The sequence below is a fragment of the Gracilinanus agilis genome, chromosome 2, assembly GCF_016433145.1.
Source record: "Gracilinanus agilis isolate LMUSP501 chromosome 2, AgileGrace, whole genome shotgun sequence".
In the NCBI taxonomy this organism is placed as follows: Eukaryota; Metazoa; Chordata; class Mammalia; order Didelphimorphia; family Didelphidae; genus Gracilinanus; species Gracilinanus agilis.
In genome coordinates, this window is record NC_058131.1 from 538,485,765 (window position 1) to 538,500,032 (window position 14,268).

Below are 14,268 nucleotides of genomic sequence, written 5' to 3' on the forward strand. Positions count from 1 at the left end.
GTAGATAGAGTGAAAGTAGAGAAATGAAAAGGAGGGTAGAGAAGATGTCTATCCAACCACGCTAAATATTTGCTCCAGTGCTCATTCAACTCCAGTAGGGCTTGTTAACTCCAACTAGAAAGCCAGGTGGTAAATCAAACAAGGGTTCCACCCATGTGCATTCTCTTAGAGAGGAAGGCCTCTCCAGAACTACTCTCACTGACTTCTCCAGAAGCCAGGAAAAGAGGGTCAGCTTCTCATTCATCCTGGTCGAAGCTCCAAAGGAGAAGATCCAGGAGCAGTCTTATCAAAAGCAGTCCAAGATCCAGAGTCCCAGGTCCAAATCATAGTTCCAAGCTTCAGTCCCAGTCCAAGATCCTCCAACCTGAAAATTCAGGAAGAAGACCTCTCGAACAGGAAGTTCATCACCTTTTATAGTCCTTTTTTATGTCACTTCCTGTCCCTTCCTCCACTTTACAGGGACATATTGTAGTCTTTAAATTTGCTTAGTACTACCCAGGGGGTGGTCATTCATTTCTGAGTTGTTACCCACTTTAGCTGGTGGCTTGTAAACCTCTCCTACATACTCTTAAGTAGGAGTATCTACACTTTTGGTTGATTGAATTTAAAAATAGGCAAGGGGAGAGTCAATCCCATCTTCACAGAGGCCATTGAGAGGTAGCTACCTAGCTCAGTGGATAGCCAGTCAGGCCTGAAGATGGAAGATAATTGGTTTAAATCTGTCCTTAGACATTTCTAAGATGGAAGGTAATGGTTTACCAAAAAAAAGGTCATTGAGCTTCTATATATTACTGGACAGAATTCTTCTCTTTACTTTACCCTACTTCCTTAGAACCAGAGGAGTCTTAGGAAATGATTATTGAATAAACATTTGTCTATTATATTTCAATTATATTTTAATGCAAGGAAACTGAAAGTATCTTTACTTGATTAGTAATTGTTTCTTTTAGAAACAAAAATGGACAAAGCATTTTGATCAAAGCACATTGAATTTCATACCACAGTGCTTCTCCTTAGCCAATGAAAAGGAGAAATTCTCTGGTTCCTTTATTTTCTATAGGTATTCAGCTCACTCTCTATAAACAAATATACATATATATTTACCATTCTATCATACATTGCAGGTGGTGACTTACTTGGCAGGCTGTGGTCTGCAGAGCTGCCCCATGCTTTTGGCCAGGGGATATCCTGACATTGGCTGGAACCCTATTGAAGGGGAGCGTTACTTGTCCTTCCTACGGTTTGCTGTCTTTGTGAACAGTAAGTCAATCAACAAGTATTTATTAAGAGACAGCTCTAAGCAGGCTAAATGTTGGCAATATAAAAACAAAGAGGAGATAGTCTCTTCCCTCAAGAACCTTATTTTCTCTTGGAGATTACAGTATACATATATAAGGATATAAAAACATATGCAAAATAAATCAAAGTTACCTATCTTTGTGGGGAAGAGAGAAGGGCACCAACTACTGAAGGCATCAGGAAAGGTTTCAGGTAAAAGATGATCAAACAAGGGATGTTAAGGGACAGAGGTGAAGAAGAAATGCATTCTAATCATGTAAAACAGCTAACACAAAGGCATAGATAAACGATATAGAATATTGTGCATCAGGAATAGCAAGACCAGTCTGACTGGATCATAGTATGTATGCTGGGAATAGTGTGGTAATGAGCCTAGGAATGTAGTTGGTAGAACAGATTGCTGTGTGAGTAAACAGATAAGAAAGATGTCAGTGTAGAAACAAAAATGATTTTTAAATTGTTGTTCTCCTTAAAAATAAGGGCTAAAAAACCCTCAAGATCATATTTCATTAAAACTACCCAGAGTTATTGGAACCAGATAGGAAAATGAAAATAGAAAAAAATCTACCATAAATATCCTGAAAGAAATTCCAAATTGTCACAGCCAAAATCTAATGCATTCAGGTAAAAGGGGAAAAAATACTGACAATAGCCAGAAAGAGTTCAAGAACCAAGAAATTAGAGTCTAGGTCATACAAAACTATGCTACAATTATTTTATATGAGAAAAATGTATAGATATGATAATCTAGGGGGAAGAATAAATACATACCAAGTCACTATAGGAAAGAATAACTCACTCAAAAATCTATATAATCCTACTAGTATAAGGGGGGGAAAGGGTTTTTGGTTGAATATATTAAAAAGGGGTCACCAGGGGAAATTTCCCCAATTAAGGAATAACCTCAAGTCAAAATTGACTTTTATGAAAGTTTATTTACAATTGAGAAGAGGTAGAAGAAATAAGGAAATAAGAATCTTAACACAGTAGGTAAATTACTATGATCCTCTAATTAATCCAGGTAGATCTAATTAACCCTCAGCCGAGAGTCAGAGGGCCAGAGGCCCAGAGGTGAAAGAAGCAAAGCTTCATTCACAGAGTCTCTATTAAAGGGAAGTTCCTTAAGAGAAGTTCAGGAAGATTCAGTCTTTAAACTCACCACATGGAATTCCAAAGAAGATATTAAGAGCAGTCCCACCAAGGTCTCAACATCTGAACCACCACTCCTCCACGAACCAGGAAAGCTAGAAGACTCCTCAGCCCAGATGACTGAGGTCTCTTTTTAAAAGGGTCACTTATGCATCACTTCCTGTGCCTTCCTCCTAGTTTGTGTGTCCAGTCACAATAGACGCATCTCAAGCCATTCCCCAATTGATAAATCGGCAAGGGACATGAATAGGCAATTTTCAGATAAAGAAATCAAAACTATCAATAAGCACATGAGGAAGTGTTCTAAATCTCTAATAATTAGAGAAATGCAAATCAAAACAACTCTGAGGTATCACCTCACACCTAGCAGATTGGCTAAATGACAGCAGGGGAGAGCAATGAATGCTGGAAGGGATGTGGCAAAATTGGGACATTAATGCATTGCTGGTGGAGTTGTGATCCAAACATTCTGGCTGGCAATTTGGAACTATGCCCAAAGGTTTCTAAAAGACTACCTGCCCTTTGATCCAGCCATACCATTGCTGAGTTTGTACCCCAAAGAGATCATAGATAAACAGACTTGTACAAAAATATTTATAGCTGCACTTTTTGTGGTGGCAAAAAACTGGAAAACAAGGGTGTACCCTTCAATTGAGGAATGGCTGAACAAATTGTGGCATATGCTGGTGATGGAATACTATTGTGTTCAAAGGAATAATAAACTGGAGGAATTCCGTGTGAACTGGAAAGACCTCCAGGAATTGATGCAGAGTGAAAAGAGCAGAACCAGAACATTGTACACAGAGCCTGATACACTGTGGTAAAATTGAATGTAATGAACTTCTGTACTAGCAGCAATGCAATGACTCAGGACAATTCTGAAGGATTTATGGAAAAGAACGCTACCCACATTCAGAGGAAGAACTACAGGAGTGGAAACACAGAAGAAAAACAACTGCTTGAACACATGGGTTGATGCAGTCATGGTTGGGAAGGTAGACTCGAAATGACCACAGCAATACAACTATCAATAATATGGAAATAAGTCTTGAAAGATGACACATATTAAAACCAGTGGAAATGTGTGTTGGATATGGGTGTGTGTGAAGGGGGGTTGAAGGGGAAAGTAAAAACATGAATCATGTAACCAAGGAAAATTTTTCTAAAAAAAATAAAATATTTAAATTTTAAAAAATAAAATAAAAAACTAAAATCCTTAAAAACAAACAAACAAACAAAAAACAACATAGGCTTCTCTTAGGACTGCCTAGGGGGCAGTCAATTGATTCTGATTCATCACCCATTCTAGCACACATGAGTTACAGACCTCCCAAAATTAGAGATGTTATCACCTTTGGTGACTAAATTTTAAGATGGGCAGCGTAGACTTAATCTAATTGTCACATTAGGATAAATGGATTTTTTAAAGAATAGAGGACCTTAAAACATTGCTGATTTTAAAAAAACAAGATGGGTGGGATTTTTAAATACAAACACAGGCACTAAAAGAAACATAGGCAAATATATTTGAGCAATTTGAAGGGACTAAATGACAATAAAGTGCTTATATTTTAATAATCAAAGAAAAGACAAATATCTTCAGAATTCCACTGTCTTCAAGGGTCACAGAGTTTAAAAAGACAAACACAGGGGTTGACTATAATTTGTTCTGTTTTATTGATTTTTTTAAAAAGAAAGAAAAAGATAAAATTTAAATACAGCATAGAATTAAGAAAGATTACTATAGCCCATAGGTAGGTTGAATGAAAAATAAACATATAAGCAAAGTAGTTAAAGAAAATACTAATTTAATTACAAGGAGAAGTTAACAACAAAACTATAATAATTGGAGACCTTAGAATGTCCCTTTCACACTTTGACAAATTTAACCAAAAGGGGAAGAGAGGGGAATGAGCATTTATACATTATCTACTACATACTAATCATTATGCTAAATCTTTACAAATACTATCTCATTGAATTCTTAAAATAATTCTGATATGTAAGTGCTGGTATTATCCATATTTTACAGTTGAATAAATTGAGATAATCACAGATTAAGGGACTTACCCAGGATTACATGGATAGTAAAAATGTTTGTAGGTAGAATTATACTTAAGTATCCCTAGCCCTTTATACACAATGGCACCTACCTGCACAAATAAAGGTAATTTTTCTAAAAATATAAATAAATGAAGACCTTGAATAAATATGAGCAAAGTTAGTTATAATAAATCCCTGGGAATGAAATTTATTTATAAAAATCAGGAAAGAAGGGACCAAATTGCTTTTATTAGACATATGTAACTGTTACCTAAAACAGAGATAAAGCAGAGAAAGAAAAATCTAGAGCAATCTCTAATGAATATTGATATATAAATATTGAATCATTAGCAAAAATGGCCAAAAAAAAAAAAAAAAGAAACTATTGTTGAAGATGTTTGGGAGGGATTTAGGTACACTATAGCATTATCAGGTGGGGCTGTGAATCATCCCACCCATTCTGAAAAGCAATTTGAAAATGTACCCCCAATGTCACTAACCTGTGCCTACCCCTTTGATTCCTTACTAGAATTATATCCCAAAGAAATGGAAAAGAGGGAAAGGAACCATTGTACAAAAATATTTATAGCAGCACTTTTAGCAAAAACACTTGCAGCAAAAAACTAAAAAACAGTGAAGGCTTATCAATTGAGGGGTAACTGAACAAATTATAAAATATGGATATAATATTATCACTTATAAAATGGCAGGAGTGGTAGGTTAACTGTGAAGACTTATATGATCTTCTGAGGAGTGAAGTGAGCAGAACAAGGAGAAGCAATTTATGGTTATAAGCATTTTGCAAAGGAAAAAAAACTTTGAATGGCTTAGGAACTGATAAATGTGATGACCAATTGATTACAATGCCAGAAGACTCATGACTTAAGTATATACTTCCTTCCTCTAAGCAGAGAGGTGATATACTAGAGGTACAACAAGCATTTTCAGACACAGCCAATGTGTGAATTTGTTTTATTTAACTACTTATTAGTTACTAGGAAAGGTGGAGTTTTTTTGTGGAAGAAAGTGGCTGGGAAGAATTGTGAGTAAAGAGACCAAAAAGGGGAAAAGATCATCAACAGTATATTTTTAAAATATTTTTAAAATAACATAAAGAACAGAAGGAAGTTGGAAAGCATTAAGGAGAGTAGTTTTGGTCCTAGTTAATGAATTTAATATATACTTCTTAGAAAATAGATTGTATTTAGTAGATTTTCCTGGTGGTTTTCTATACTTTAAAAAAAATGACAGCCTTAGAAAAAAAGAAACTTTTAGGTAAATGATGAGGTTGGAAAGCAGATTGCAAAGGGTTGAGAAACAAATAAGAGAAATCAAATCACTGAGCATAGCTAGATTTTTATAATATTTTGGCTACAAAACAGAGAGTAGATATAGGATAATCATTTAAAAGCATGGCTGCCTAGTGAAGGGTTTGGTTTTGGTTGGCTCTGTATGTTGACAGTGCTGAAGGAATCAGTATGAAGGAAGAATAAAATTAGAGATCTAGAGCATATGATTATGTAGGCATTCTGCAAAAGAAGACAGGAGAGAATGGCATGAAGGATGTATGTAGAAGAGTTGACCTTGCCTGGGATAAGGGTCATCTCTTCAGCAGAGAGTAAATTAATGAAGAATAAAGTGGGTCTGAAGTCAAGAATCTCTGTACCCTTTAATTCCAAATTTGTGTTTCAATGTTTAGAGTAAAAATGCAGACTTGTATGTCCATATGTAAAATAAGAATTATATTTCCTTTCACTTGCTTCATAGGAATTTGGAAAGGAAAAAATGTGTCCTTTTTAAACCTTTTGTTGAAAGGAATTATTAAGAGTCAGATGAGTAGCTATAAAAGTATTTAGAATTCTTGAAAGGGAAAATTCTGAAAGCATCCAAGATATCATTATTATTATTAGAGACAAAATTCCATTAAAATGTATTCTAAAGAATCCCTCAAAATATTTTGTTATATAGTCACTTGTATGGATCTACTACTTATTTTTACAAAAGCATTTGGGCCCTGAACTAGTAATTATCATGTTTCATTGAAGGACCTCGAAACATTTTATAAATCTTTATCAAATTAGTATTAGTTATTAAATTAAATAAAAATTATTTCATTGAATCTTAATGATAAAAGTTTATTATATGAGATGGATCCATTTGCTGCCATGATTTTTTTAAATTCTAAGATGTTCTCAAGAATGGATCCTCTACTCAGAAATAAGCAAATATTTCAATATTATCTCCCTAATGAGCATATAGCATTTGTATTTTTCCTTCGATTTAATTTTAATACACTGTTTAATTTGTTTGCAAATAGCAACATTTTAACACACTGACCAAACACCAGAATTTGTCATGTAAAATAATGAAATTGGGAAATTCTATATGATACCTACTACAAATGTTACTTATAGGGCATCCCATAAGACATCTTAATCGATACTCAGTTCCTAAATGAACTTTCTCGATTTCATTTTTTATATGAGTCTTTAGGTTGCATTTAACCTGGAAAATAATGACTTTGAGAATCTTATATTTACTTTGTAGTTGTAGTCAGGAATTCTGTTATAAAGCAATAAAAAAAACTGTTATAGAGCTCAAAATTTTTGTACTAACTTAGATTAGGAGCAAGGAGGGATCTATAATGAGGAAAAATAGATATCTTAATGAAATTTAATGTTTACATTTTTAGGGACACTTGCCAGATTCCAAAGAACCATACCATAATTTCTTTATTTTCTAGATTTAATAAACAATTGTAATAATAGCTGATGAATATAATAAAATCTAGCTTTAATAAGAAATATTGTTTTATTCCAACTAGAAAAGAGAATTAAATCCTCTACATTTCCCTACCTCTGAAAGTAGTTTTTAAAAATGGTATAAAGGTAATGTAAAAAAATTCTGAGCTTCTTTAATGAAAGAAGATGTAAATATTCATGCCATTAAAAATCCTGTTATTCATTTTGGAACTAAAGTGCTCTCATTGCTACCTCCACAACTGCTCTTTTTTTGGAGATAGCACCTTCCTTCCAGGGTTGTTCTGAGAATCAAATGAGATAATATTTGTCAAAGTGCCTGGCTTATGATAGGTGCTAAATGTTTATTCCATTCCATTTCATTCTATTCTCTTGAATCTCTCTGCCTTGCAAAAATGCTCTTGTGACAGGGGTATACCACTTGCTCTTTGGTCTATTGGCAAAGTATATGAACTACAGATGATTGAAAAGCTAGACTATTTTCTTTTTTCTGATCCTGACACATACTTTACCTAGTCAGATCTTGGAAATTGTTTTCCTTGCACTTCTCTATAGTATCTGTAAATGGTTAACTTTTAAAGTGTTTTATGACTTCCCATGGATGTCAAACCTGGATTATTCTAATTTAAGATTAGTTAAGGAGACATATTAATAATCATAGACTTATAAGTCTCAGAAGAAATAAGGCTATGTGAGCAAATGAATTTTTACCACAAACCATAAATAAAGTCCATATGCTTTAATTTGTCCTGATACAAACTTCACTTATCTAATCAAGACTAATATTGCGATCATTGTGGGAAAACTTAGACAAAATTTAACCTACAAATAAAATTGTGTAACCCTAAGCATTTTATACCCCAAAACTGACTCAGAGTCATGGTTAAATATGCCACATAGCCAGTTACTTCTCCTGTTTCTGTAGCATTTTGAGCATTTACTTTGACATTTTTGGGTACCATAGTTGTACTGTTGCAGTGTAAGCATTATTATTAGTTTAAGTACTTCTTTCCTTAAACTTCCAGAAAGATAGTATGGCACTATATTCATTGTCCCATGAGGAAAGGTAATAGTTAAATCACCCACCCAATAATACTTTCCTTAAGTCAAAAGCTCAGTAGCCTCCTCAGTTCCCTCAACCACCTTTCTGGAATAACCACCCAAAATGTGACTGATTAACATTCCACACTGTCTGTATCCCACATGGTGGTCAGAAAGTATAAAAATTAAGAGTCAACAGAAGAGGGCTTCCTGGTTAAGATGGTGGCAGAGTAAAAAGCAGCACTTAACCTCTCCTAACCGAAACATACAGGACTCCTCAAGGGGACATAAAAACAAATCCAGACGAACAGAGGGACCCCACAACAGGGCACAGCATGGAAGGTACATGGAATCAGGGCATTTCCATGCTATAAAGGGGTGAAACAGCTCTCACTAAATTGCGGGCTGAGCAACCCCACCACCCCCCCACACACACACACACCACCTACAACGCCAAAGCCAGCTCAAGAAAAATAGAGCAAGTTTGGGGCACCCATTGAGTCATTAGCAGCTCCAGGGCCTGCTCCTGAGAGCAGCAAGACTTAGGACCCCAAAAGGCTAAAGAACACACATGGACTTTGAGCGAGAACACGGCACTCAGGCGCGGGTGGAGGCAGACACAGGCGTGCGCGCAAGAGCGAAGACTCTGAAACCCTGAGTGGGGAACTAGTGCAGATGGGTAAACGACTGTGGAAGCAGCACCCTGAGACTTATAAAGGAGCCTCAGGCAGAGGATCAAGCAAGGTGGTGCACCAGGGGGCTTGACCTTGAGAACAACCAGAGCTGAGACCCCAGGAGGCTAAAGAGCGCAGACATACCCTGAGCACAAGGATAAAGCTGAGAACTGGCTGGGCTAACAATGGCAACCCAGAAACAGGAAGGCGAAAAGAGAAAGATTAACAACAAGAAGAAGAAATCTTTACCACTCGACAACTTTTACACGAAGAAAATCCAGACAACCAAGCAAACAGAAGAGGAGAAAAAACAAGCATCTGGACCCTCCCAAAATAATGAAAACTAGTCACAAGCGCTTGAAGAGTTCAAATTTGAGATGATGAGAAAGTTGGAAAAGATTTGGCTAGAGAAATGGGAAATAGCTCAAAAGGAAATCAGGCAAGAAAATAAAAGTTTAAAAGGCAGAATTTTGCAATTGGAAAGTGAAGCACAGAAATCAAATGAACTGATAACCAAATTGAACACCAGAAATGACCAGATTGAAAAGGAAAACCAAAAGATTATAGCCGAAAACCAGGCCCTAAAGGCTAGAATTGAGCAATTAGAAGCCAATGATGTCTAAAGACAGCAAGAACAAATAAAACAAAGTTAAAAGACTGATAAAATAGAAGGAAACATGAAATATCTCAATGAGAAAGTGACAGACCAAGAAAACCGGTCTAGAAGAAACACGTTGAGAATCATTGGTCTTCCTGAAAAAAGCAGAAATTAATAGAAATTTGGACTCCATACTAAAAGAAATTATTCAGCAAAATTGCCCTGAAGTTCTACAACAAGAGGGCAATATAGACATTGAAAGGATCCATAGATCATCCTCTACACTAGACCCAGAAAAGACAATGCCCAGGAATATAATAGCCAAATTCAAGAGCTTCCAAGCAAAAGAAAAAAATTTACAATAAGCCAGAAAGAGACAATTCAAATATCAAGGAGCACCAATCAGGATCACATAGGATCTGGCAGCCTCCACGCTAAAAGACCACAAGGCTTGGAATATGATATTCAGAAAGGCAAGAGAGCTGGACCTTCAACCATTGATCAACTACCCATCAAAACTGACTATATACTTCCAGGGGAAAGTATGGGCATTCAACAAAATTGAAGATTCCCAAATATTTGCGCAGAAAAGACCAGGACTAAATGGAAAGTTTGATATCCAACCACAAAAATCAAGAGAAACATGAAAAGGTAAATAAGAAACAGAGGGGAAAGAAAGAAAACTCATAATTTTTAAATTTGACTTTTTAAGGGCCTCAGTAAGATCTAATTATCTGTATTCCTATGTGGAGAAATGCTACGTATAATTCTCTGTAGTGAACTCTATTCACTATTATAGTATTCACTATTATAGTAATCAGAAGAATAATTCATAGGGAGAGGGTGGAATACTAAATGGTCTAAGATGATATGGGGGGTGTGGAAAAGAGGGGGGTGAATAGCAGGGGACACCAAGAGAAACTTGAGAGAATAAGAAAAATAGGATATTCTATTACACACGAAGAGGGCATAGGAAGGGGAGGGGACAAATACTATTATAAGAAGGAGAGGAAGAGAGCATTAAGAGGTAATATTTAAACCTTACTCTCAGTGTAATCAACCCTTAGAGGGAAGAGTAGCTATATTATCCATTGGGATATAAAACTCTATCTAACCCTACTGAGAAAGTCAGAAGGGATAAACCAAGGGGAATAGGGGAGTGGGGAGGTCAAAAAAAGGGAGGGGAGAAGAAGGGGGAGGGAATTTCTTAGGCCTTTAAAAATAAAATGAGGGGAATAATAAGGGAGAGGGTAGAAAGGGAAGTTAATCAAGGGAGGGGATAAGGGATACAGGTTTAAAGCAAACCACTGGTTTAAAAGGAAATAGTTTAAGAAGAAGGGGTAGGAATAGGGGAGGATACAGAAATGTCAGCGAATGCCCAATTGATAATTATAACTCTGAATGTGAATGGGATGAACTTGCTCATAAAATGGAAGCAAATAGCAGAGTGGATTAGAAACCAAAACCCTACCATATGTTGTCTTCAAGAAACACATATGATGCGGGTGGACATACACAAGTTTAAGGTTAAGGGCTTGAGCAAAATCTTTTGGGCATCAAATGAGAAGAAGAAGGCAGGAGTGGCTATTATGATTTCTGACAAAGCCAAAGTAAAAATAGATAGGATTAAAAAAGACAGGGAAGATCATTATATCCTGATTAAAGGCAGTATAAACAATCAGGAAATAACACTGCTCAATATGTATGCACCAAGTGGCATAGCATCCAAATTCATAAAGGAGAAACTGGCAGAGCTCAAGAAGGAAATAGATGGTAAAACCATAATAGTGGGAGATCTAAATATTCCTCTTTCAGATCTAGATAAATCAAACCAAAAAATAAATAAGAAAGAGGTAAGAGAGGTGAATGAAGTCCTAGAAAAATTAGATTTAATTGATATGTGGAGAAAAAAAATAGGGACAAAAAGGAATGCACTTTTTCAGCTGCACATGGTACATTCACAAAGATTGACCATGTAATATGGCATAGAAACATTGCAAACAAATGCAAAAGAGCAGAAATAATAAATGTAACCTTTTCAGATCATAATACAATAAAAATAATAATTAGTAAGGGCACCTGGACAGGTAAATCAAAAACTAATTGGAAATTAAATCATATGATTCTCCAAAACCAATTAGTCAAAGAAGAAATCATAGAAACAATCAACAATTTCATTGAAGAGAATGACAATGATGAGACATCCTACCAAACTCTGTGGGATGCAGCCAAGGCAGCACTAAGGGTCAAATTTATATCCTTGAGTGCATATATTAACAAATTAAGGAGGGCAGAGATTAATGAATTGGGCATGCAACTCAAAAAATTAAAAAGCGTGCAAATTAAAAATCCCTAGATAAAAACTAAATTAGGAATACTAAAAATCAAGGGAGAAATTAATAAAATCGAAAGTAAAAGAACTATTGAATTAATAAATAAGACTAGAAGCTGGTATTTTGAAAAAGCAGATAAAATAGACAAAGTACTGGTCAATGTAATAAAAAAAGGAAAGAAGAAAACCAAATTGACAATATCAAAGATGAAAAGGGAGACCTCACCTCTAATGAAAGGGAAATTAAGGCAATCATTAAGAACTATTTTGCCCAATTATATGGCAATAAATATAACAATTTAGGAGATATGGATGAATATTTACAAAAATATAAATTGCCTAGATTAACAGCAGAAGAAATAGAATACCTAAATTATCCCATATCAGAAAAAGAAATTGAACAAGCCATCAAAGAACTCCCTAAGAAAAAATCGCCAGGGCCTGATGGATTCACAAGTGAATTCTATCAGACATTCAAAGAGCAACTAAGCCCAATACTATACAAATTATTTGATATGATAAGCAAAGAAGGAGTCCTACCAAATCCTTTTTATGACACAAATTTGGTAGTGATTCCAAAGCCAGGGAGATCAAAAACAGAGAAAGAAAACTACAGACCAATCTCCCTAATGAACATAGATGCAAAAATCTTAAGTAGAATATTAGCAAAGAGACTCCAGCAAGTAATTAAGAAGATCATCCACCGTGATCAGGTGGGATTTATACCAGGAATGCAAGGATGGTTCAACATTAGGAAAACCATTCACATAATTGACCATATCAACAGTCTATCACATGATAATCACATGATTATCTCAATAGATGCTGAAAAAGCCTTTGACAAAATACAGCATCCATTCCTATTGAAAACACTGGAAAGTATAGGAATAGAAGGACCTTTCCTAAAAATAATAAACAGTATATACCTAAAACCATCAACAAACATCATATGCAATGGGGATAAATTAGAAGTCTTCCCAATAAGATCAGGAGTGAAACAAGGATGCCCATTATCACCTCTATTATTCAACATAGTACTAGAAACACTAGCAGTAGCAATTAGAGAAGAAAAAGAAATTGAAGGTATCAAAATAGGCAATGAGGAGACTAAGCTATCACTCTTTGCAGATGATATGATGGTCTACTTAAAAAATCCTAGAGAATCAACTAAGAAGCTTATAGAAATAATCAACAACTTTAGCACAGTTGCAGGATACAAAATAAATGCGCATAAATCATTAGCATTCCTATACATTTCCAACACATTAGAGCAGCAAGAGGTAGAAAGAGAAACACCATTTAAAATCACCCTAGACAATATAAAATACTTAGGAATCTATCTACCAAAACAAACACAGCAATTATATGAAAACAACTACAAAACACTTTCCAAACAAATAAAACTGGATCTAAACAATTGGAAAGCCATTGATTGCTCATGGGTAGGACAAGCTAACATAATAAAAATGACCATTCTACCCAAAGTAATTCACCTATTTAGCAGCATACCTATCAAACTACCAAAAAACTTCTTTACTGAATTAGAAAAAACTATAACAAATTTCATTTGGAATAACAAAAGATCAAGAATATCAAGGGAAATAATGAAAAAAATGTGAAGGAAGGGGGCCTAGCAGTACCAGATATTAAACTATACTATAAAGCAGCAGTCATCAAAACCATATGGTACTAGCTAAGAGACAGAAGGGAGGATCAGTGGAATAGACTTGGGGTAAATGACATCAGCAAGACAGTGTATGATAAACCCAAAGAGCCCAACTTTTGGGACATGAATCCACTATTTGACAAAAACTGCTGGGAAATTTGGAAAAGAATATGGGAGAGATTAGGTTTAGATCAACACCTCACACCCTACACCAAGATAAATTCAGAATGGGTGAATGACTTGAATATAAAGAGGGAAACTATAAATAAGTTAAGTGAACACAGAATAGTATACTTGTCAGATCTCTGGGAAAGGAAAGATTTTAAAACCAAGCAAGAGTTAGAGAAAATTACAAAATGTAAACTAAATGGATTTGATTATATTAAACTAAAAAGCTTTTGTACAAACAAAAACAATGCAGCCAAAATCAGAAGGGAAACAACAAATTGGAAAAAAATCTTTATAACAAAAAACTCTGACAGGGGTCTAATTTCTCAAATATACAAGGAGTTAAAGCAATTGTATAAAAAATCAAGCCATTCCCCAATTGATAAATGGGCAAGAGACATGAATAGGCAATTTTCAGATAAAGAAATCAAAAGTATCAATAAGCACATGAGAAAGTGTTCTAAATCTCTAATAATTAGAGAAATGCAAATCAAAACAACTCTGAGGTATCACCTCACACCTAGCAGATTGGCTAAAAT

At 35.1% G+C, this 14,268-nt stretch overlaps 1 protein-coding gene across 1 annotated transcript in view; it reads left to right on the forward strand.

Annotated features, from left to right (window-relative positions):
- The window catches only part of RYR3 (ryanodine receptor 3), a 570,927-nt gene that overhangs the window by 335,842 nt on the left and 220,817 nt on the right, over positions 1-14,268 (forward strand). Inside the window, exon 40 of the mRNA XM_044660040.1 lies at positions 1,125-1,260. Within this exon, the coding sequence (XP_044515975.1) occupies positions 1,125-1,260 (136 nt within the window). The remainder of the gene's footprint in view (positions 1-1,124; positions 1,261-14,268) is intronic.